Below are 26,110 nucleotides of genomic sequence, written 5' to 3' on the forward strand. Positions count from 1 at the left end.
TTCTGTTCCAGACATGTGATGAATAAATGAACATTGGCAATTTTTGCTCCTGTTTGTGTTTTCATTGAAATTCTCCAACATCCCTACTTGCAGAAGCATGCCACAACTGGAAGATCTTTTTCATTTACAGATGACCCTAACTCTTGACCATACCTGGGATTGTCAAACCATAGATTATGAGTCCTGTTTTCTGTATGATGATGATGATAATTTAATTACATTATTTAAAACCAAAACAAATATGGGGAAAAGTAAGAACAATAATTTATAGTTGCAACAATATCCATTAAATTAAATGTGTAATGAAAGATAGTCCTGTGTAAATGTTTTATGTTCTTATACCATTGACACAACACCTGTGAATGCACTAGTTCGTCTGAGTTTTTCTTCTGTTTCAAAAGACTATTAATATTTATTTTGCCATAAAGATCTGCATAACTTTCCCCTCCTAGACATATAATATGCAATTGCCGTAATTTTGCACATTAACAGTACCTCCTGAAACTTTCCAAAATTGTTCTTCAAGAGGTGGCTTTTTACTATCTTTCCAAGTTCTTGCTATAAGTATTTTGAATGCTGCTAATATTTCCTATTAGCTTTCTATTTTCTTTAGTACATATTTCCTGGAGACATTTTGGAGAACTACTTTTGCTGTAATTGGCAAGTGTAACTAGTTAGGTTGCATACTGTTCCGATCACTTCCTTCTAGTAATCTCTTACAATTTTACATTCCCACCATAGATGTAGGAAATTTACTTCTTCAATTTGGCATCACCAGCATCGTCTACTAATTAAAAAAATATATTGTAGACATTTCCTGTAATTGCAATGTGTGTATCTCAATGCTATGCATGTTTACTTGGAAATAAGTATTACTGTGTTCACTGGGGCTTACCAGATAAGTGTATGTAGGATTATAGCTATAACGTTTATGTAGGACCAGTTATACAAACGTGAGTCATATTTTCCATTGGGCAGTTCAAGGGAGCTGAAGTGACTTACTAGGGGGAGGCGAGTAGCAGCTGTGTATATTGTGGCTGTGGGCCATGTGGCTGCATGGCTTTGATCCACAATCCAGCAATGGATTGCCTTTTGCATTGAGCGTTGCTCGTGATATAAAAGCCCACATCAAGCAGCTAGGGGTGTACACAAGTTGATAATCTTTGTTTACAGAGCATCAGTGAAAAAGCAGGTATGGAGGGTGCTTTTTACTAGCTTGCAATGTGTAGGCCACTGCTGTATGCTATTCCTTCTCACATATGTTCCTCTTTATCAAGTGTGGAGCACTGTGCAATGAGAGAAAAGCCCAAATATATATACACAAAGTTGTCCTTAGTCCCTGGTGGTAGCTTTGTGGAATGAAAATAACTTTCCAACATTTTGTTGCTCAGGGAAAGAATCACTAACATGATAGAGATCATAACTCCCTGATTCTGATGCACTCATGAGGCTCTTAAGTTAATGCAGTCTTCCACACTTGCAGAGACTTCAGAGCTATCAGCAGTAAGTAAATGCTGTGTCTAATGTTTGTAAGCTGTCTTGCGTGTTTGTTTGGAATCAGAAAAATCCAAAAGTTGTCCAACTGATTTCAGTGGAACTTGTCTGGAGAAAATGGTTTGAATACTGCTATCTTTGAGCCCTTTAACTGCTAACTACTTTTGAAAACCACATTCATCGTTTGAATTTATCACTGATGTTAGAAATCATTTCAAAAACTTGATATCACAATAAGAGGTAGTGAGGGAATTGCAGTAGAACATCATTTTCACATTCAGTTTTAAATATTGCCTTGTATCGCATGCAAACACAAAGCCGATATGTACTTGAACCTGCCCTCTGAAAAGAGGTAATTGAATTTAAAACCACAAAACTCATATCAAATCAGTACATGATGTTTGTTAGTGTATCTGACGTGTTTAGATAGTGAATGTTCACTCAGGGTTTGTTTGGGTTTTTTTAGTTTGTGGGGAAAAGAAACTTTTGTGGTGAAGAAAGCCCTATAGCATTCCTTTTCGCCAAACCTACTACTGTTAAAAAGAAACAAAAAATTCTCTACTTGAATTAAGAATACAGAGCTGTTTCATAAAATGTTTAACATACAGAGTGATGCTTCTGAGCCAGATGTACATCTTTCTCAAATCTACATGCTGTGGTTTCACTTACCATGAAAAACTTAACATAGGCAGTGTTTAGATAAGGCAGATGTAAAGAGCAGTGTTGTCTCTGTATTGTAAAAATGTTGCTCCTTATAAATGAGCTGTATTGCTGCTTGATGGGATTTTTCCTGGCTGGCTTTTAAAAAACCTAAACGAGATTGAATCATCACAGCTGGGTCTAAAATATCAAGAATTAAATAGCTATTTTATGACAGTTATAAGAGTGTGAAAGTTTTTAGTAGTTAAATAATGGCAGCATTCGGCAAGCGTTATGGGAAAGATGAATGAATTTGTGACGGGTGGTGTTACAGTCTATTCTGCCTCTGCCGAGAAAGACAAATGCAAATGGCAAAGAATATGGGGCTGAAATGTAATAAAAAGCTGAATCCAATATAACTTTTTTCCTCCATGGGAGGAGGAAACAGAGACACAGAACAACGGAAGGCATAGGGATGTCATGCAGTCCCATTGGCAGTATTGAATGAATTAAGTATCTACAGTTTGGCACTGGTGGATTATGAAAGCCTCGAGGATAATGGGAGGCTGCAAGGATGCCATCAATGAGAGTTCACATAATATGGCACAAGAGCTTAAACGTGTTTCACTTCCATGTCATTTAAATTGCCCTAACCCTGTGCCTTGAATAGGGATGGAAGGATCTGTCAGTTTTGGCTTTTCTCAATTTTGTATTTTTCCAATCTTAAAATCAGTTGTGCAGCAAATTGCATTTTAAAAAAAAAATCCTCATGAAAATTATTCAGCATTTTAGTGTGAATTTCTTGTAATAAATACATTTTTGTATGCAGTTTTGACTAATGAACACATTTTGTCAAGCAATTTCTCCTAACATAGTGCATTTTATGTTATTTTCACTAATGTATTCATTTATATGCACACTTTCCCCTAATATATACATTTTGTAACCATAGTTTAGTTGCAGAACTGCACCGCAAAATTCAGATACATGCGAATTTCAAAGGATGGCTGTGTTTTAGTAATAGTTATGGAAAGTGCAAATTTGATAGATTCAGCTTGAAATGTGAACTGAATCAAACTTCACTTAACAGAGCTCTTGCCATTAAGATTCATACTTTATCACAGTAACAGTGCTATAAAATCTACGCACAATGTATTTTACATGGACGTATAGTTAAACCACAACCTTGCCCGCAGCGTTGCTTTTGAAGTATAGAAGGACATTTAGGTCATGTGTGTAGCTTTTTTAAAAAGTTTCTTGCCTCTAGAATCTGTCATTAAAATAGAGCAGTAAGGAGCCTAAAAATAGTAAAGGATTTGACTGTCTTGGCTCTGTAATTCAAGCCCTGATGTTCAAGTGCAGCAGCTCATAGTCATCTAATTAGCTGAAATAGTAGTGTACACACAGGTTTGGGCAGCCCACAGGGAAAATATTTGTCCCCAGTGGTGGCTGGTGCCCATTAGGACTGGTAGGGTAGAAGGCCAAGACACCAAGTGTAGGTGAAGTTAGAACAAATGATAGGCAGAACCAACTAGTTCTAATTTTGTTCCCATCTTCCTCCCTGCTGAGTTCTGCAATGGCAGCACTAACCGTAAGGAGGAAGAAGCTGATAGCTAGTGCCGTCTTCTGGACTGGAGGTTAAGGAATCAGGAAAGCAGGGACTGGCTCGGGCTGCTGGGACAGTGCTTTATTTGCCTCTGTTTGTCCCTAAAGCGGGTAGTCCTGCAGAGGTCACGCAGGAGCCAACCACCTGCTCTTCCTCACCAAGGAGAAAGGTGAGGGAGCTAGAATGGCCAAGTGAAAAAGACACCTTAAATAGTTGTGTAGAAGAGGGAATTTAAGGAACTGTATGACAAGCTACACCTGCTAAAATTCCCTCTTGCTGAAACAGCCCTGCATCTGATCACCCTATCCTCAGGAGGACTCTAAGGAAATTGAGGTGCTTCAGGATGAAGTGCTGACTCACTGCCCTTGAATGATAATGTAGCCTTGATAGGACATGCAGCATATGGCAGAGGACATACATTTTATTTCTTCTGTTTTTTGCTCCACTCTTCAGCTGAACAGGCTAACAGAGTGGCTTACAGATCAGTAAGAAACATGGTAGAGTCCTGGCCCTCAGGCTTGTACTCTGAAAGATGTGAGAAGAAATGGGGGGAGAGAAAAACAAACAAACTCAGGCACCTGTTCTTAATGTTACAGAGTTCTTAGAATAACCAGCTGAGATGGAGACTGTTCCAGGAGAGGAGGAATCAAAGGAGTGTCTCTTGGCAGAGCTGATGGAGTGTCCCTGCTTCTCTTTTCTCCCTCTGCTCTACAGTCTGATGGAAAGTCTCTTGTTATATGACCTAGCACAGCCTTGTTTCTTGGACCACAGGCAGCTGCTTTCACCTTTTACTGACAGCTTATGATATTATGTGCCTTTCTGATGATCTAGTAGCTTCCATTAGATAAGCTAAGAAAATTTACAGCCAATTTGCCATGGTTTGGAGCCCAATTGCTAATTAACACAAGCATTTAACTAACTACTTCGAGCTACACAAAATCCACTGTTTTCACCTGGGGACTGGATAATACCTGCCTATAATTTAGTTTTCTTGTTTTACAACAAGGCTACACTGATTTACACCAGCTGAAGTTTTCACTACAGCCCTAATCCTTTTTGATTTTATCAAAACAATCCTTAGTTACCTACCAGTTCATAAACTGTTAAATTATAGACCAAGGCCTCTCCAGACTGTGGCCACCTCATTGGGAAGCTGAAGGGCAATAATCCCTTGATATTGTCCGAAGCAATATTTTCTCTGAACAGTAAAAAGGTAAAGGTGTCCCCACACTTATAGTGCGAGTCGTTTCCGACTCTTAGGGTGACGTCTTGCAACATTTATTAGGCAGACCGTATATATGGGGTGGGATTGCCAGTTCCTTCCCTGGCCTTTCTTTACCCCCCAGCATATGCCGGGTACTTATTTTACCGACCACGGATGGATGGAAGGCTGAGTGGACCTCGACCCCTTTTACCGGAGATTTGACTTGCTCCATCTGTTGGAATCGAACTCTGGCCATGAGCAGAGCTTTTGGCTGCGTTACCGCCGCTTACCACTCTGCGTCACGGAGGATCTTCTCTGAACAGTAGCCCTTGTTATGTATTGACTGATAGTCAATATCAAACAGCAGTTTAGCTAAAGCTATTTTAAAAAATCAACTGTAGTGGCTTCTCTGGGCGCCTCTAGAAGGGTATCCAGCCGTCTTATAGGGACTCACATGCAAAGTGCATGCTCTGCATACAGAGAGCAATGACGCAGCGTTGCTCACATTAAGGTTGCTGCCGGTAACCAAGAAGGGCGGGATGACACGATGGGAAGGTTGGTGCAGTGCAGGCACAGCAGCAGAGTCAATTTGGTGCTCCTGCCAGTGCACCTGCACTGCGCTGAACTCCCCGCTGTCTCCCTTCTCTCTTCTATGGTTATTGGCAGTGATCTCCCTGGTGAGGAGCCAAATGAGCAATGCTTCCTCACCCCACCAACCGCTACTGCTTGTAACAAAATATCTTCAGTAGCAGGGCTAGGAAAGACTGCTGCCCGAGACCTTAGAAAGCAGTGCCAGTCAGTCAACAGCACTGGGCTAGGCAGAACAATGAGCTGACTCAGAATAAGAGTGCTTCAAACATATATTAGTAGTAGAATTACAGTACATTTTGGGCTACATCAAGCACAGCTTTCCCTATCTGCATTTCACCTTTTGGTGCTTTACTAGATGTTTATGTGCAGAACAGCTGCGCTAGATTATTATTCTGCCATCCTACAATTATCTTTTGTTAGATATTGTACCTATCCAGACCTTGAGATCATCTTTGGAAGCCCTTCTTCAGGCATCCCCATCAAGTGAGGTGTGATTGGTGGCTCTTGAGAAAAAAGCTTTTTTGGTGGTGGCATGCTATTTTTTCGTTATTTCTTCATTTATAGACTATTTTAAAACAATAAATCAGAATAGTATGGAATTGCAGCTAAAGCTATACCACTAGCACAAAGCCCACAGAGTTAGCTTTAGTACAAGATCCAAAAATATTGTTAAAACACTATTAAAAGGCTAGATAAACAGGAATGTCTTCACTTGGCATCTAAAAGCTTAGGTGCCAGATGAGCCTCTCTGGGAAGGGCACACCAATGATGGGGTGCTGCCACCAGAAAGGTCCTTTTCCTGAAATATCCTGTCCAGAGAGGCTCTTCTGGCACCTTCCTTATACTTTTTTTCAGGTGAAGATGTTTTCTTTCCCCAGCATTTTTAGATCTGTACTTTTAATCCTCTGAATTTTGGATCTTTTTAGTGATGTTGTATATTATACTGTTTTTAGCCCGACAACATATGGGGATCCAAAGTTGAAGAACAGTGCAAGCTATCCATGGAACACTGTCATTGGATGACATACGAATACTGTAAATCATAAATGGCCCTGCTGAAGCACCAGTTTCTAGTGGCCTCTTGCTACTGCGTTCTGCTACTCCATAAAACTCCACTGGGATGGGGGAGTAGGATTGCACCCTATATATTTATTTATTTATTATTTATTTAATTTAATTTATATACCGCCCTAAGCCCGAAGGCTCTCTGGGCGGTGTACATAAAAAATAAAACAAGCACAGTGTATAAGTACAATAAATACAATAAATCAAGAACCAAAAACAAACAAACAATAAAAGAACCAAACAACGTCCAAAATACAAGATAATAGTGAAATACTGTTAAAATACACTTTAAAATGCCTGGGAGTATAAAAAGGTTTTCACCTGGCGCCGAAAAGATAGTAGCGTCAGCGCCAGGCGCACCTCATCGGGGACACTGTTCCACAGTTCGGGGGCCACCACTGAAAAGGCCCTAGTTCTAGTCACCACCCTCCGAGCTTCTCGATGGGATGGCACTCGGAGGAGGGCCTTAGATGTTGAGTGCAGTGTACGGGTAGGTTCATATTGGGAGAGGCGTTCCACCAGGTATTGCGGTCCCATGCCATGTAGGGCTTTATAGGTCAAAAACAGCACTTTGAATCTAGCCCGGAAACAAATAGAAAGCCAGTGCAGATGGGCCAGAACAGGTGTTATATGAGCGGACCTTCTGGTCTGCGTCAGCAATCTGGCTTCTGCATTCTGGACTAGCTGTAGTTTCCGAACAGTCTTCAAGGGCAGCCCAATGTAGAGCGCATTGCAGTAGTCCAATCTAGAAGTTACCAGAGCATGAACAACTGAGGCGAGGTCGTCACTGTCCAGATAGCGACGTAGCTGGGCTACCAATCGAAGATGGTAAAAAGCATTCCGTGCCACCGAGGCCACCTGGGCCTCAAGAGACAAGGAAGGATCGAAAAGAACTCCCAAGCTACGAACCTGTTCCTTCAAGGGAAGTGTAACCCCATCAAGAACAGGATGAACATCCATCATCTGGGCAGAGAAGGCACTCACCAACAGCGTCTGGATTGAGCTTCAGTTTGTTAGCTCCCATCCAGTCCATTATCACGGCCAGGCAACGGTTTAGCACGTTAACAGCCTCACCTGAAGAAGATGAAAAGGAGAAATAGAGCTGCGTGTCATCAGCGTACTGATGACAACGCACCCCAAAACTCCTGATGACCGCACCCAGCGGCTTCATGTAGATGTTAAAAAGCATGGGGGACAGGACCGATCCCTGCGGGACTCCACAATGGAGGGTCCAGGGTATCGAGCAATGTTCCCCAAGCACTACCTTCTGGTGGCGACACACCAAGTAGGAGCGGAGCCACTGCCAAGCAGTACCCCCAACTCCCAACTCCATGAGTCTTCCCAGAAGGATACCATGGTCGATGGTATCAAAAGCAGCTGAGAGATCAAGGAGAATCAACAGAGTCACACTCCCCCTGTCCCTCTACCGACAAAGGTCATCATACAGGGCGACCAAGGCTGTTTCAGTGCCAAAACCGGGCCTAAAACCGGATTGAAATGGATCAAGATAATCAGTGTCATCCAAGAGCCCCTGGAGCTGGCCGGCAACCACCCGTTCCAGCACCTTGCCCAAGAACGGAACATTCGCCACAGGTCTATAGTTGTTCAGGTTATCTGGGTCCAAAGAGGGTTTCTTCAGGAGCGGTCTCACTACCGCCTCTTTTAGGCAGTCAGGGACCACTCCCTCTCTTAAAGAGGCGTTTATTATCTCCTTGGCCCAGCCGGTGGTTCCGGTCCTGCCAGCTTTCACCAGCCAAGAGGGGCAAGGGTCCAGCACAGATGTGGTCGCCCGCACCAGTCCAAGGATCTTGTCAACATCCTCAAGCTGCACAGACTGAAACTCATCCAATAAACAGAGCTTGGAAAAGTTACTTTTTTGAACTACAACTCCCATCAGCCCCAGCCAGCATGGCCACTGGATTGGGCTGATGGGAGCTGTAGTTCAAAAAAGTAACTTTTCCAAGCTCTGCCAATAAATAAGGACAAGACCGTGTTCTGGATGCTTCATTAGATCCCACTGCCATAATATTGGAGTCTAAGTCCCGGCGAATGCATGCGATCTTATCCTGGAAGTGCCTCGCGAACTCATCACAGCGGGCTACAGATGAATCTATAATATCCCGAGGGCCAGAATGTAAAAGCCCTCGTACAATTTTAAAGAGCTCCGCTGGGCGGGAGAGAGATGCCTTAATTGTGGCAGCAAAATATCTCTTTTTTGCTGCCCTCACCGCTACTATATACCGCTTAGAACTATATACCGCTTAGAATATATACTGTATATATTCAGTGAAAGTCTTTGATAAAGGCTAGCTGCTGTAAAAGCTTTCTCTTCAACACTTGGTCTTAATGGCATGTCTTCAGTCTCCTGCAGCAACCAAAGGCAAAAACCTCATCTAGGGTTATTGAGGGCCATAATACAGTTTTGCCAGTTTTTTCTAGCAAGGCTCCCATGTCTTCGAGGACTTAATAAAACAAAGAAATTCAGCTCAGCAAGCTTTCCCTGTCTGCATACTTGGAAAAGCATCCTCTGCTAAATTTCTGCTTGTCACTCATCTGTTGAAGACACACAGAAGCAACATAGAAACATCCCTTATCCTGAGTCACACCATTAATCCATCTAGTCCATATTGTCTCCACTGACTCTCTGGAAGTGGTTCTCCATGCTTTCATGAACAATTTTTTTCTCAGTCTTGGAGATGCCAGGGTTTGTGCCTGGAATCTTTTGTATTCACATGACCTCTACCACTAAGTTACACCCCGCCCATCCCATGCCATATACTGTACCTTGTGTAATTTTTGAGACAAGGTTAATATGTAAAGCATTATTCTTGAGAAGAATTCTGGTTGAAGGTGTTCACTTAGGTTCGCATATGTAGTAATAATGAAGTACTGTTGTAGCTTATTATCTGACCAGTTTTGCCCAGAAAAAAAATAGACCTGGCCTGCTCTTGTATCTAACAGTATAAGAAGAGCCCTCCTAGGTCAGACCAAAGGCCTGTCTAGTTCAGTACCCTGTTTTTTAGCAAGATATTTATTTATTTGTGCCATTCCTAGACACCCCATCCTCCAATCAACCAAAGTCCTCTGGACAGATTACAAAAATAAATAAATTATACAAATATAATACCATCCATAATTGTATAGCCCCAGGGCTGGCCTTAGGGGTGGGTAAGCTGGGCAATCACTGAGTTGAAGGGGGTGCTAAGGTGAGCTGAGTGGGGGAGGGGGTGCCAAATTGAGTTCAGTGGCTGTGGTTTTTTTTAAATGTACTATCTGCAGTGAGCTAGGGTGGCCTTTATTTCGAGGTTCTACAGGTTGTATGGGTATTAACTACAAAAATTATCTTCCTCCAATTAGCTTTAAAGTTTGTGTTTTTCCACTTTGAAAAACTTGGTTTGTAAGCACCTTGAAAATAATGTAATGATTACTAGAAGCCATTTGTCAAGAACAAGTCCTGCCAGACTAATCATTTGTTAATTGGGAAACCTCCCTGGTAGACTGTGGGAATGCTGTAGACGTAATATACCTGTATCTCAACTTCAGCAACACTTTTAACAATATGCTTCATGATATTCTGATTAGCAAGCTAGCTAAATGTGGGCTGGATGGATCAACTATCAGGTGGATCCACAGTTGGCTACAGAATTGTACTCAAGGAATGCTTATCAATTATTACTTCTCAAAGTGGGGGGAGGTAACAAGCGGGGTACTGCAGGACTTAGTCCTCCCGGGCGTTGTTCTTCAACATTTTTATTAAGACTTGGATGAGGAGGTGCAGGGAATGCTTATCAAATCTGCAGATAATACAAAGCTAGCTAATACCCTGGAAGATAGAAGCTAAATTCAAAGTGATCTTGATAGGCTGGAGCATTGGGCTGACAACAACACAGTGAAATTTAACAGAGATAAGTGCAAAGATCTACAACTAGGAAAAAGTAACTGAATGCACATTTATAAGATGGGGGATACTTGGGCTCAGCAATACTACATGTGAGAAGGATCTTGGAATTGTTGATTGCAAGTGAATATGAGCCAGCAGTGCAATGTCGCTGCAAAAAAGGCAAATGCTATTTTAGACTGCATTAATGGAAGTATAGTTTCCAAATTTGCACAAAATATTAGGTCCCCTCTGCACTGCACTTTAAGAAAGATGCAGACAAACTAGAATGGTTCCAGAGGAGGGCAACAAGGATAATCAGGGAAATGGAAACAAAGTCCTATAAAGAGAGGCTCAAAGAACTGGGCATGTCTAGCCTTGGGAAGAGAAGAATGAGGGGAGATATGATAGCACTGTTCAAGTACTTGAAAGGTTGCCACACAGAGGAGGGCGAGGATCTCTTCTTGGTCATTCCAGAGTGCAGGCTCAAGTTACAGGATGCCAAATTTTGGCTGAGCATCAGGAAAAACTTCCCAACTATTAGAGTGGTATGACAATGGAATGAATTACTTAGGGATGTGGTAAGGTCTCCACACTGGAGGCATCCAAGAGGCAGTTGGACAGCCATCTGTCAGGTATGCTTTAACTTAGATTCCTGCATTGAGCAGGGGGTTAGACATGATGGCCTTACCTTCCAGCTTTACTATTTTATGATTCTTTGAACTTTTTAATTAAAAAGATTCAACCAATCTGAAAATCAGATTTACAATCAATAATAGAATAAAATATAAATATTAAGATAACATACAAGAAAATCTGAAACAGCCACAAGTGTGGCTATCAACCTTGAAGAAAATATAAATATCTATTTTGGCATATTTTTTCATTATGCCAATTTATGCCTGATGTAGATGGACAGGGATGCAGAGTGTGGTTTTGGCCTGTGTTTACACCACTTTGTGCATGAGCATTGGATACATTTTGCTTTCATTTGTGAACCTGCTCTTCTCATGCAAAGTCTGTGTCTATGACATCATGTGCAGTACTCTATGAGCTTCTTTGAATCTTGTAAGATGTTTGCCAAAACCATGTGAAAAGATAGACAAATTGAAGACATACTGAAGGTCTCTCTTGCAGCAGGGTGTTCGGGGGCATTGCTTAATTCCCCATTGTTTTGAAAGAACCAGATTAAAATGGGCTTCTCTCAGCTGTAAGAAGAAAGCCTGTCTGATGTTCATAATCCCTTAGGAAAATAATGGCTATGATAGCCATTGTGAATGACTTGGGTCTTCGGTGCCCTTTAATTGAGTAAAATGCTACTCAAGATGTGTCTCTCCATACTCTAGTCCTGTTGAAGAAAAGTCCAACAAAAACCAGCCACCTCATCCACAGTGTCATTAGTTTCTTAGCCATGTTCAGCTGAAACGGCTGAACTGTATTTAAAGTATGGAAACCTTTAAACATTCTGATGACTTTCAAAACAATTTACTTCAAATATTTGTGTGATGGTGGAAAAGGAACAGAATTCTCTTAGTAGATTTTGTACTTTTCCATATCACTCTAGGTAAAGAAAAGCTTCCCCTGATAAATTTCTACTTTGGACTATGTGGCCAAAGGCATACTATGGTCGGAGGGGAAGGTAATATTCAGACTGATTTTTAAAAATTTCAGTGGAATGTTAAGAACAACCATCCCTTGAATCAGTGGTTTTGTTATGTCATTAAAGTTTCAAGATAAATGCATCAGATAACAAACCCTACATCAAATGACCCCAAATCCTGGTGTAAATCATTATTCCAAACATCTGCAAACAGCTGACATTCTGTTAAATGAGAAGAACAGAGGGAAGCAAGGGGAACCAAAGACAGTTTAGGTGAAGGCAACTAAGATCCATCCCTGATGAGTAGAACATTCTGAAAATGGCAGCAATAGCACCTTAAATATTGCCATTTTATCTCTCTTTGTATAGGATTTTTTCTACTGGTAATTTAGGGCAAATAATATTGTTAGCTACAATTCAGTCAGGTAGGAATCTGGACTTCTGAGCTTCTAATACAATATGCTTGCCACAATACCATACTTACAATACAGTGGTTGCATGTATAGGACTGAATGGCTTCTGCAGTTGTATAGATTTTCACAAGCCTTTTTTTAAAAAGTCATATGGCAGTGTGCAAAAGGAGATTCAAAAACAAAATGAAAGGTTCATCTAGCTACATTCACACAAGTAAAAAAACCTCAAACCTGGTATTACATTATTAAATTTAGTAATTTTGTGACCTATTTAATTGCTTTTATGTGCATCCTATGAGGAAGAGCTCTAACCCTTTTTACAGTTCCAACAGATGCCTTCTGCAGATTTAGAAATTTGTTATTTTTATTAGTTAACGTAGTGAAAATATTTATATACTGCCCTTCAATAATACTTTCAGGACATTTTACTAAAAAACATGATAAAAAAAACATCCATTACAACATGTTGAAATAAAAATACATTTAAAAGCCTGGGGATTTTTTTTGCTTAAAAAGTCTTGAGGAGGAAATTCCATAAACAGGATACTATAACCAAGGCCCTCTTTGTGTTTGTCACCCACTCCAGTGATGACCTCAATGTGCAGCAGTTAATATTAGAGCATGTGTTCCCTAGAGGGCTTTAAAGGGAAGCATCAGCACTTTGACTCACACTTGGAAAAGGACTGGTAGTGTGTTTGAGTTCTTTAAGCACCAGTGTTGTAATATAATATAATATGGAGACATTCTCTTTGATTTAAGATTCTATATGCATGAAATGTATCCCATTAACTGCTGAGTTGCCTACACCCACACCCACATATATATAAAATGAGCAGATTAAGATGTAGATGTCTGGAACAGTTTGTTGCTGTATTGCCAAATGCCTGATCAGGGCAGGCAAGAGACAAATTAGTTCAAAATTTCAGACGGCAATTAACACACTGGTGGTGAAAAGGTTAACTAATTTATTAAAATAAAGCTAAACAGTGTTGACTGGCAGGCTATAATGGCCTGGCAACCAAGAGGTCTTCTGTATCTTTAAAAGTTGTGCAGGGGGAAGGGAGAATTCCACTTTGTGGTTTTTCCCATTACAGAGTTGCAAGAACACCTGCAATTGGATGACTTTCTCTTCTCCTAAAGATACAGGATCAGTGTCAGGCCCTGAACCTGGCAACCCTACTTCTGACCTTGAATTTGCTACAACTTGGGCTGAGAATACAGCTGTGAAACTCATTCCCAGCTTTTGCCTATGCCCTCCCTCCATGGGCATAGCTGCTTTAGTTTGACAAGAGTCTTTCTCTGACTCTTGTTTACATAAGCAGGGTAGTAAGAACATCTGCAAACCAGTTACGCTTGCTGTCCCTTCTCAGCTTGGGAAAGCCATAAACAAGCCCACCTGGGCAAGCAGGGGTATGAGACGAGCTCATCATGATTGTTTAGGTTCATTGAACAACTTTTCCCAAGCCCTGCTTTTGAACATAGGCAGAGTGAAAAACTTCTTTCTCAGCTTATTATAACCAATGTCAGAAAGTCTGCTTTGAGCTCTCCAGACTCCAATACTATGCAATGACAGTGTGCAAAAGCAATAAGCACCCCATAAATCAGGAGTCCCGAGGCAAGAATTATGGGACAGGGGGAATGGGCATGCCATACTAAACCTCCTTGATTGTATATCCAGATTCCTTCTGGAAATTAGCACTACAGTTGCTGACACTGGTTTGGTGTTTTTTGTTTTTAAGAACAAAACAACTGAATTCCTTGTAGACAACAGAACAGATATATAAATGGGGGAAATGATTTTATATACCTTTGCAGTAGAGCCTTGAGACATTTTTTTCTGTGCATGCTGTGGTTTGTTTTTTGTGATCAATCACTACACAGATTTTGACATTCTTTGAATTGTACAGCTTTGATACTACCTATGGTCGGAACAAATAAATTCCATATAGTTTGCAGATTTTCTTGCTTATATCCGTCTTATCCCTTATATACCTGGTCGATCACTGCGCTCTGCAGGTGAAGGCCTCCTGCCGATACCATCTTATCAGGAGGTCCATTCTGCACAACACAGGAAACGAACCTTTAGTGTGGTGGCACCTACCCGGTGGAATTCCTCTTAAATATTAGACAGGCGCCATCTCTGTTATCTTTTTGGTGCCTATTGAAGACCTTCCTCTTTCAACAAGACTTTAAGTTGAGACCTTATCCTAGTCTGCGTCTGTGTTGGAATAGCTTTTAATATGTTTTTAAACCTTCTTTTTTAAAAAACATGTTTTTAACCCTTTTTAAAAAAAGATTACTTGAAAGCCTATTTTGTTTTAATGTATTTTAAAGTCTGTTAATATGATGTTTTAGTGTTTTTAGTGCTTTTGTTTGCTTCCCTGGGCTCCTGCTGGAAGGAAGGGCGGGTTATAAATCAACTAACCAACCAAGCAACCAAGCAATCAATCAATAAACCTGCCTTTATTAAATTGCTACTTTAGCCCTGAATGCTCCTAGAAAGCAGCAGTAACTGTTGGGAACAAGGATGGCTGTAGAAGAAAGTACACTTGCCAATGCTTTTGCAAGGCTCTTTGAGATACATGTGTTAATTTATAGTTGTTCTGATACTCTTAAGTAGAAGGTGAAAAGCTGCCCTTCAGTAGTTACAGCCATTCTTAACACCAGTAGCAGCTGGCAGGGTCTGTAAGGAAGGTACTATGGAAAACTTGACGTCAAACAAGTGAGGCTAATTAACACCAGTTTCCCAAATTAGAAAGTCTGCAATAGCTAGATTTTAATGATGGCTAAAAATAGCTGCTGCCTCGCCATTGAGTATCATGACCTCCATTAAACTTGGAACCTGTTTCCTGCAACTAATGGTATAAATCGCATTTAGCATTTATATTCTATTCTCTTTGGGATTAGCAGTGAAGCTTAAGGCCTGACCTTGAAAGACCTTCTCATAAAGACCTAAGATGAGCTCTCACATTGTATACAATACAGGGTGCATGCAGGTATGACACTATGTTTAATTAACTGGGAGAAATCACAACCAGGAGTGTACCAGGGATGGATCTATGTACATGAATAAAAAGTCAAGGAAAGAAACTGGAGTATCAAGAAACTGGGATTGTTTCCAGGCGATAAGGATGATTTGGCAGCTAAGTCCAGAGACTAGGACACAAAAAGACAAGCCCAGGTGGTCTTTAAGTTTCTTGTGTAAATTTGGGTAAGTCAGCTAATTTCTCAAGGGTTAAAAAGGTAAAGGTGTCCCCGCACTTATAGTGCGAGTCATTTCCGACTCTTAGGGTGACATCTTGCGACGTTTACTAGGCAGACCATATATATATGGGGTGGGATTGCCAGTTCCATCCCTGGCCTTTCTTTACCCCCCAGCATATACCGGGTACTCATTTTACCGACCATGGATGGATGGAAGGCTGAGTGGATCTTGACCCCTTTTACTGGAGATTCAACTTCCTCCTTCCGTTGGAATCAAACTCCGACAGTGAGCAGAGCTTCGGCTGTGTTACCGCCGCTTACCACTCTGTGCCACGGAGGGTTACCTTCCCCATTAATTAGATGGAGTTAACAGTACGTACCTTAAAGGGAAGGCTCTCCTGTATAGTTTATATTTGTATTTATTATTTTTTTTATTTGAATCATTGGTTTAAAAAATTGATACTTTTGACAAAGGATGCATAGATAGAGGTGGGACAAAGTATGGGAACCTCTTTCATTTCAGTGAGGTAGTTAAACCTCATTGGTTTCCATAAGACTTTGTGGAAGGAAAATAAAATAGACTTTCAGAGTCAATTGCAAATTGACTGCCAAAAGGACAGAAGTTTATTGATAAGTAATAAAAGAATACTGATGGCCATCAGAAGAAAGTGCCTTAATGGCAACCAGCAAGTATCTCTCTCTTGAAACCTGTTTGCACATACTTTATATAGTCCTGGCAGGCAAGCATATTCATTACCATAAATGGAGATTAACATACACAGGTGGGTTTCCATACATGTGATGAGTGCCCTCAGTCCATTAGATACCCCTCCCATCATTTCTTGTTAACACCAGATTTAAAAATGTACTTTTACTGCACAAAAATCTTTCTAACCACAACTTCCCTTTCCCAGAGGTGGCTGGCATCACACGCCCTTTCACCCTTTCCATGGCACATTGCTGTTTCAGCTAAATATCTGCTGGCAAAGAAAGGCATAGCAAACAATAACATCTATTTCAGCATATTGATTATCTCAGCTTTTATTATTTTGGGAAGGGTCAAGGTCTGCTCCTTCCTCAACTTAAATGTGCCTAACTCTGCACTGGAACATCACTGCTGTGTACAGATAAAGATGACTACAAATATTTGTTTTAAGGTAGGGAAGTTCCTGAGAGGCTGAATAGGGTGGAACCAAAAGCTGAGAACCAAGAATTAGAATGTTCATCTGTCAATTCTAAAAAAAAAGGGGGGAAAGAAAATGTGCAAATATCACCATAACATATATGCAAATGTTATCATGCTGAATTACATAAAGTATGCTACACAGAAAGCAAAGCTATCCGCTGGGCAATTTCAATTCACATAAAGAGGAGCCATAATATCTAGTGATGAATATATTTTACTTTGAAATTTCCATTGTATTCATCAGTCATGACTTGGATCATGACTATTAAATGACTATTATTATTTATTATTTATCCTTTGACCTTTTATCATCTGGGCTGGTTGATTGCGGAGGAGATAGGGGCATGTGTAAATCAGGGAGGGAAGAAGAGGGAAGGGTGGGGGGCCAAAGTATAGCAAGATTGGGCGGCAGGCGCTGGAATGGTGCTGTGGGCAGACCATGTCAATGGAGAGAAACAAGGGATAGATACATAATATCCATCCCTTGTTCCAGGTCTGTCCAGAACCAGAAGGAAGCTGGGGGACGCAGGATTCCTACTGACCTTTGACTGCTGATGTGTAATGCCAGGTCTGTAGTACAAAAGACATCTATCATTCATGACTTGATCTTGGATGAATGTGCAGACCTGGCATGTATTACGGAGACCTGGTTGGATGAAGCCTCAGCTCCTATTCTTGAGGCTATGTGCCCACCGGGTTTCCGTTACGCACAGCAGCCGAAGGTCGGAAGGCAGGGAGGGGGAGTGGCAGTTATTTACAGAGAGTCGCTGCTCTTTGCCAGACCTCCCCTTCGTGTGACTAGCTTCGTTGATTGTATGTACTGGAGGTTGGGCTCTAAGGGCAGTTTAGGGATCCTGCTCGTGTACCGCCCGCCCCGCTGCACGGCAGACTCCCTGGCCGAGGTGCTCGAGGTGATCTCGGACGTGCGAATGTTGTCCCCAGAGCTGTTAGTTCTGGGTGACTTTAACATACACGCTGAGACCACTCTCATGGGAGCTCCTCGGGATTTCCTGGAAACCATGACTTCCTGGGAACTGTGCCTTAGTAATACTGAGCCCACCCATGTAGCCGGCCATACTCTTGACCTTGTATTTGTCCCGGGGGGGAGGGTAGTGTGCTGAAGTTGGGGGCTAATTCTTTTACCCCTGTGTCATGGTCAGACCACTATCTGGTAAAGATGGATCTCTCGATGCCGCACGCCCTCTGCAGGGGTAAAGGTCCTATTAGAATGGTCCGCCCCGGGCGCATGATGGATCCAGATGGTTTCCTGACAGCGCTTGGGGAATTGGAACCTGCTGAAGGTCGCTCGGTCGAAGCCCTGGTGATGGAGTGGAATGAGAGGATCACCGGGGCCTTGGACCGAGTGGCTCCGAAACGTCCTCTCCCCCTGAACAGAACTCAAGTAGCACCATGGTACACACCACAGTTGTGTACATTGAGACAGGAGGTGAGACGACTAGAGTGCCGGTGGCAGAAGTCGCGCTCCAAAGATGCCCGAACACAGGTTAGAGCAGCAATAGCTGCCTACCAGGTGGCGGTAAGGGCAGCAAAGAGGGAATTCTTTGCTGCCTCTATTGCGTCAGCAGAGTGCTGTCCCAGGAGGTTGTTCCAAGTGGTCCGAAGCCTGGTCGGTCCAGTTGCTCAGGAACCCTTGGAACAGTCTAAGGCCTCCTGCGACAAATTGGCAAAGCACTTTGCTGATAAAATTGAGCACCTGAGGAGCTCGATTCCGTACGCCGTGGATACAGTGAGTGAACTAGAGTTGACCAGTTGCAAACCGGTCAAATGGGATCGATTTCGGCCTCTTTCTTCTGAGGATGTGGACAAGGTGCTCTCATCTGTAAAGCCTACCACTTGTCTAAATGACCCTTGCCCATTATGGCTCCTTATGAGCTGTAAACAGAAATTGGGTGAGGGGATCAAGGCAATGGTTAATGCATCCTTGCAAGAGGGTGTTATGCCACTAGCCTTCAAGGAGGCTATTATAAAACCCATCTTAAAGAAGTCCTCTTTGGATCCCCAGATCTTAAACAACTTCCGCCCAATTTCAAATTTACCATTCTTGGGCAAGGTCATTGAGAGAGTGGTGGCAAATCAGTTGCAGACACACCTGGATGAAACGGATTATCTTGATCCATACCAATCGGGTTTCAGGACTGGACATGGAACTGAAACAGCCTTGGTCGCTCTGGTTGATGATATGAGGAGGGCATTGGATAGGGTAGAATTCACCTTCCTTGTCCTCCTGGATCTCTCAGTGACTTTTGATACTGTAGACCACGGTATCCTTTTAGATCGCCTGGAGAGTTTGGGATTGGGAGGCACGGTCTTACAGTGGTTCCACTCCTTTCTCTCTGATAGGCGCCAACAGGTAGCATTGGGTGAGGAGGTTTCAGACCCTTGGCCTCTCAATTGTGGTGTGCCACAGGGCTCTATCCTCTCTCCCATGCTATTTAACATCTATGTAAAGCCGTTGGGAGAGATCATCAGGAGATTTGGGCTGCAGTGTCACCAATATGCAGATGACACTCAGCTCTATCTCTCATTTAAATCTTCACCAGAGAGGGCTGTGGAGACCATGTCCAAGTGCCTGGGATCCGTGAGTGGATGGATGGGCAGGAACAGGTTGAAGTTGAACCCTGATAAGACCGAGGTACTACTTGTGGGAGACAAGGGAGGGTTAGGAGATGTTGACCTGGTGTTTGATGGGGTGAAGTTGCCCCTACAGGACCAGGTCCGCAGCCTCGGAGTTGTTCTTGATTCCAGGCTGTCCATGGAGGCTCAGATTTCGGCTGTGAGCCGGGCAGCTTGGTATCAATTACATCTTATACGTAAGCTGCAACCCTACCTCCCTGTTCAACAGCTTTCGCTCGTGGTACATGTCCTGGTCACCTCTCGATTAGACTACTGTAATGCGCTTTACGTGGGGTTACCCTTGAAAACGACCCGGAAATTACAACTTATACAGAATGCAGCGGCGTGCTTACTTACCAACAGCCGCCGCCGGGACCACATCACGCCAGTATTACTTGATCTACACTGGCTGCCGGTTGTCTTCCGAGCCCGATTCAAGGTGTTGGTATTAACCTTTAAAACCCTAAATGGTTTCGGCCCTGCTTACCTGAAAGAGCGCCTCCACCGCCACCAACTATGCCGCCCAACTAGATCAGCCACACAAGGCTTTCTCTCAATCCCGCCAACCAAAACAGTTAGGTTGGTGGGTACTAGGGAGAGAGCCTTTTCTGTGGTGGCCCCCACTCTCTGGAACTCCCTCCCATGTGATCTCCGACATGCCCCTTCCGTAGACGTATTCCGCAAGGCCCTGAAGATGTGGTTATTCCAACAGGCCTATGAGGTCCTTGGGATGGGTAAATCTCCATGATTTGCCATCTGTTGTATGCTGCTAATATAACTGTTTTTATATGTATCGATGACTGTCCAATATTTTATTTATTGTTATTATGTGATTGCATTTGAAATTTTTGTATTTTATCTCATTTTAATGTACGTCGCCTAGAGTGGCTAATTGCCAGATAGGCGACAAACAAATTAAATATTATTATATATTATTATTATTATTATTATTGCTTTTTGTGACAATACTCAGTGGTTCAGAGAACTGGTACATTTGTTTTGCTGCCTATAGGAGCCATTTTCCGCCGGCACCCCCTGCACTTTTATCAATATATGAGTGGTAGCACCTCATTTTTTAACCAAAAAAAACACTCTTCTTCTTATTATTACTATTATTATTACATTTATTGTCCACCTTCACCAGTAGGTTCTAGGACAGTTTACAACGGTTTAAACTTCAATACTAAGGATAATTAAAACAAATTACAATCAGAGGAATAAGGTGGATCCTGAAAACATACATCTAGGTGTCAAAGGCCAGGGTAAATGGATGCAGGGATGCTGAGAAATGGGTTAAAAGGGTCCATTTCTACCCAGCCTGGGGCTTCCAGGGCTCCTTGTCTCTTAACATTCATAAACAAAGTTAGTTTCCAAGTGCTCTGGATCAAAAAATATACACCAAAATGTCAGCCATCCTCCCGCCCTGCAACTTCTCTTAAGTGAGCTAACCGGCTGCTCCAATCCCCATCCTTTCAGGGTTTTAGCCAATAAGTGAAGTCAGAGTTGTGATTGACAAGGGTTTTATTGAAATCCAGGCAATAGCTAGAAAACAGCTGCCTTTTCCTGCTGGTCTCTGCATATTGGTTAATGGTTAGCCGCTGCACATCACATGAGCTCAGTAAGTTTAAAACTTTCAGCAGCAGGTCATGTGCCTGTCTGCCCACTTTGTTCTCTGTGTGCACATCCAGCATGAGGTCCAGAATGGAAGATCACAGCAGGATCTTGGTAGACATGCACAGTAACAATTTCAGTGATGATGATAATAAAAGTGTATATGCAGGGTTTTTCTTTTACTTGCAGAAATAGCATATTACATGCTCTATCTATCAAATAATTTTGGAACAGAAATAAAAAGGTATATACAGTAGGGCCCCGCTTCCTGGCGTTCTACTTCCCGGCGTTCTGCTAATGTGGCAGCTTTCCTCCCCTCTTTTAAAGCCGATTTTGCGGCATTTTGTGGCATTTTTGCGGCATTTTCGTGCGATGCGCCCCATTAAAGTCAATGGGGTTCCGCTTTACGGCGATTTCCGCTTTACAGCAGGGGTCCAGAATGGAACCCGCCGTATAAGCGGGGCCCTACTGTATGCAGCTTCTTACACCATTACAATGTGTTATAGTTTTCAAATATAAGGAGTCAATCAAGTTTAAATTTTCCTGGGCTGCTGAAGAGGGCAGTTTGTTTGTCTAATTCGTAGCCTGTTTTGAAAACCTTCCTAGTATGAGGCTTTAATCTTATACTCACTTTTCTGGGGGTAAAGATGCAATGTTAATACCTGGGAGTAAACCCCATTGAATTCAGTAGGACTTTTGAGTAGACTTGATTAGGCTTGTGCTGTAAATCAATGAGCGCTAATGAAACTACTGCATTGGATACCATCTTATATATTATAGGGAATATAATATAATACAATCTATAACAGAGAATTTATTAAAACCTATTTTCCTTAAATGAACAGTCAAGTACAGGCTCATGAAACAGGCCTTAGGGCAATTGTCTCCTTACATTTTGAGTCCAGGAATAGATAAATATAAATGTGAGTGCCTTGTGTCAGCTGAGAATGGTGCACAGATATTTAAAATGCTGCATTCTCAATAAAATTACACAGAAGCAGAAGCCACATTCTTTGTATTTGCTACATCTGTGCACTACACCGTGAAAATGGCAGCTTAAAAGCTTTTGTGCCATTCTCATCCAAGGTTATATATACTTGGTATTCAGATATCGATACCTGAGTACAAAATGAGAAGGGGACTTTAGATACATTTCTGTGGGGAGCCCTAAGGTAAAGTCACTTGTCCCAATCTGGAAGAGGACAGGACAGACTAACTTTGGCAAATTCATTGTTGTCATTAATTTGTATGCTACCTTTCCACAGTAAACCATGTTCAAGGTGACAGCACTTCACAACATTTTATATAAATCACTAACTGACATAACGACATCTACATAATCATAAACAATAAACTGTAATGAAAACATCTAATTAATAAATATACAATAAAATTTAACAAACAAATCCACCATTCTTATATCACTATTTTCAATATGATTCATACCACAGAATAATATATGGTCTTAAATTGAGGAATCTAGCATGACTCCTGCTGAGCTTCATTTACAATAATCCTCTCTCTCAATCATCTCTGCAGCTTTATGCAATGGCTGCCCTTAGGTGACAGCTGTGGAGAGCCAAAGGTGACTGTTCTCTCAACAAAGAGGATGGAATAGCCCTGGTTCTCTCCCTTGGTTCCACAGCCGGAGAGAATGGCTGCCACTAGGTGACAGATAAATCTTTCCTGAGTTAAAACCTCCCATGTCAGTCTAGACATGTCTTTAAAGGGAAGGAGAGACATGTTTTACAGAACTGCACCTTTTCTTCCTACATGAATATTCTGAACTGAATATTCTGGTCAGTGCACAGACCTATAATTTTGCTTTTGCCCCCATTAGATCCTATTTTGATTTTTAGTCAACAGTTACTTCATGATTTAACTTTCATTGTTTTTGACTGCACACACGTGCACGCTGTCATCTAGATTAAAGCCAATACCTGAGTCTCCATAGGGGCCAATGAAAATTATTCCCCTTTAAATTCCTTTATTAAAACAACACCATCTGAAGAATCATTAGCAAGTGGAAAGGCAATGTTTTGCCCTCTTCTGGAGGGCTTTTTAAATCACTTTAGTTGCTTTTCGGTTTGAGCAAACACAGCATCATTGTTTTTGTTATCCTGCTATGACCTTTTGGAAATGTTTTTATCCTGCAAAGTAGCTTTTAGGCTCCTGCTTCATAATTTTTTTTTCTGTTTCATTAACTTGTGAGTGTTCTAATCTTCTTCTTGTTGTTGTTTAAGTGAAATAAGTATTTTATAAAACCTGCTAAGAACACAAAATGTTTGTTTCAAAATATTTTTCAGTGTTGTAATTTTTTATATTAGTTATTCCATTCCTCACAGAGCTGACAGGGCAGGTGTAAATAACAAGAAGCAATTACTTTCCCACCATTTTCACAGAGCACATTAAAGTGGGTTAAATATGCTAATAATCACACTAACTGCCTCTGGAATGCACCTTACTGGTCACTGAAGTAATACACTCATATAATGTTTAACTACTTCTTCCGCAATTGCTTCTTTATTAGGCATCCAGAAGGTGTCAAACCAAACCTGGCATATATCTCCCAGGAGAGGCTGTGTTTTCTGAAGGAGCCCCAACCAAGATACTGTATCAAACAGTATAACTGGGACAAACATTAACATGGCTAGCATGGCTGTTCAGTTACTGGGCTTCTTCCTGAGTCTCCTCGGTCTAGCTGGAACAATAACTGCTACCATCCTGCCTCACTGGTGGAAAACAGCGCACGTGGGAACCAACATAATCACAGCTGTAGCATACATGAAGGGTCTCTGGATGGAATGTGTTTGGCACAGCACTGGGATCTACCAGTGTCAGCTCCACCGTTCACCACTTGCTTTGCCTCGTGACCTTCAAGCAGCCCGTGCCATGATGGTGATTTCCTGTGTTCTTTCCACCCTGGCTTGCATAGTTGCGGTTGTTGGCATGGAGTGCACACGATGTGCCAAAGGGTCCTCTGCAAAAAATGTATTTGCTGTCTTGGGTGGAGTCCTTTTCATACTGGCAGGGCTCGTATCACTCATCCCTGTTTCTTGGTCTACCAGTGATGTGGTAACAGATTTCTACAACCCAATGCTACCCAACGGGATGAAATATGAGATTGGGCAAGCTCTTTACCTTGGCTTTGTTTGTGCTTCATTGAGTATAATTGGTGGAACTGTCCTCTGTGTTTCATGCCAACATATTGAGAATGATATAACCTACCACCCACAGCCAAGGAGTGCAAGGGCAGCTCCACCCTATAGACCACCAATGGCCTTCAAGGCAAATCACACTTCATCACTAACTTCTGCTTCTCACAGTGGTTACAGGTTAAATGACTATGTGTAAATTCTCTGGGATCTACTTTAATAATGTGTATATGTGACATTATAAAGAAGGTGTTATTAATATAGTCTTTTTCATACAATGTTTACCACTGTTCTACTTTTCATGTAAAATGCATGTAATTTGGGGGGGGGAAACCTGCTTTGAAACTTGACATTAAAAATGAACATGTAGATTCTAGAGCATGTAACCTTCTGCATCTGTGAAATCAACATTAGTATATGAACAGGTAACTTATGTCATATATAGTTCTGTTTACTTTTCTTCCTTAAAAAGCAAATACCTTCCATATCCATACAAATAATAAGAGAAAATATAGAGTTTTGATGTAGCATATCTCATTATAGTTAGTATAATGAGCTTACTAGTTATGTTTGTACAAATATTATTCTGAACAGGGATGGTGACCCTCAAGCCCAGGGGTGAAATGAGAATCTTCCAGGACAATGTGTTGTTGTTGTTTAAATTTATTACCCACCCTTCACCAGCAGGTTCTAGGGCAGGTTTCAACAGTTTAAAATGCAATGTTAAAAACAATTAGAACAGATTACAATAACAAGAATAGGGTGGGTTCTGAAAGCACACATCTTAGATGTCAAAGGCCAGGGTAAAGAGATGCATCAGGGTTCTTCCAAGGTCACAACCTTATTAAACCATGCCCCTCACTAGCCTTCCAGCTTCACATCCTCCTACATCCACCCTCACACGCTTGCCTGGCTGGCAGAAGAGGTTTGTCAAGTAGGGTGGACCAGATGTGCTAACTTCCCGGCAGGTGGGTTACTTCTGCTTACTAAGAGGGAGGGGGAGGGGGAGGGGAGGGCTGCGCAATGCAAATGCACCAGTGAAGCCAATCCATGTGCTCCTGCTGGTGCATTTGTACCATGACAACCTCCTTGCTGCCTCACCGCTCCTTCTCTCAGTAAGCAACATCGACCCAGCTGCAGGAAGATGCGGGAAGCTAGTGGCTCCACCCCACCCAGTGAGCCACACTGGCTGGCTGGAATATGCCCCTGAATTCTGATATGTTTTGGTTGCCTGAATGGAGAATAGAGAGGGATGTGTAAATTGGACACAGATTTCTAGGATGAATAATGAAAGAAATATAATTTTCTAGGTTAGATTCTCTGTAGAAACAGCAGTAACACAGGAAAGAAGCCAAGTAAGAACACCACCAACAAACATACAAAAATGTAATTCTCCATCTTTGGAGATGGCAGATGTTGCCACCACTCACCATATGCTCAGAGGCACATGTTACCAAATTCTTCCAAGCTACACAGAAAGTGGATTGGACTGTGAAAGACCAACCCAAGTGGTGTTTGCATTTTGACCAATTTGTAGTGCAGTCAAAGCTTGGAAGTAACTAGTTACAAGTAACGAATTACTTGTAATTCATTACTTTTTTGAGTAACGAGTGGGTAATTCCTTTACATTTTGATTGTAATAGAACTAGGAGTAATTTTACTACTTTTGTGGAGCAATTGTAACATTTCCAGAATTACTTTTGGGCATTACTTGGGGGGGGAGCAGGGGAAGTCTTCTGCTCCTCTGATTTGTGGATGAAAATCATGTGCCTCATGAGAGAGAGAGAGAGAGAGAGAGAGAGAGAATGAATACTGTGTTTGCACTTGGCAC

At 41.9% G+C, this 26,110-nt stretch overlaps 1 protein-coding gene across 3 annotated transcripts; it reads left to right on the plus strand.

Moving 5' to 3' along the window:
* The first annotated feature begins 1,071 nt into the window (after positions 1–1,071).
* CLDN14 (claudin 14) lies at positions 1,072–24,597 on the plus strand. 3 transcript variants are annotated; one of them, XM_061629469.1, is made up of 2 exons: positions 1,072–1,192; positions 23,655–24,597. In XM_061629469.1, exon 2 carries the CDS (start codon positions 23,771–23,773, stop codon positions 24,476–24,478), a length of 708 nt encoding a protein of 235 aa, XP_061485453.1. In that variant the 5' UTR covers positions 1,072–1,192; positions 23,655–23,770; the 3' UTR covers positions 24,479–24,597. The 3 variants fall into 3 exon arrangements, with proteins under 3 accessions (XP_061485453.1, XP_061485454.1, XP_061485455.1); XM_061629470.1 differs by lacking the exon at positions 1,072–1,192 and adding an exon at positions 15,398–15,485; XM_061629471.1 differs by lacking the exon at positions 1,072–1,192 and adding an exon at positions 15,623–15,700.
* Positions 24,598–26,110: the final 1,513 nt, after the last annotated feature.

Source organism: Rhineura floridana, chromosome 5 (genome assembly GCF_030035675.1).
Source record: "Rhineura floridana isolate rRhiFlo1 chromosome 5, rRhiFlo1.hap2, whole genome shotgun sequence".
In the NCBI taxonomy this organism is placed as follows: Eukaryota; Metazoa; Chordata; class Lepidosauria; order Squamata; family Rhineuridae; genus Rhineura; species Rhineura floridana.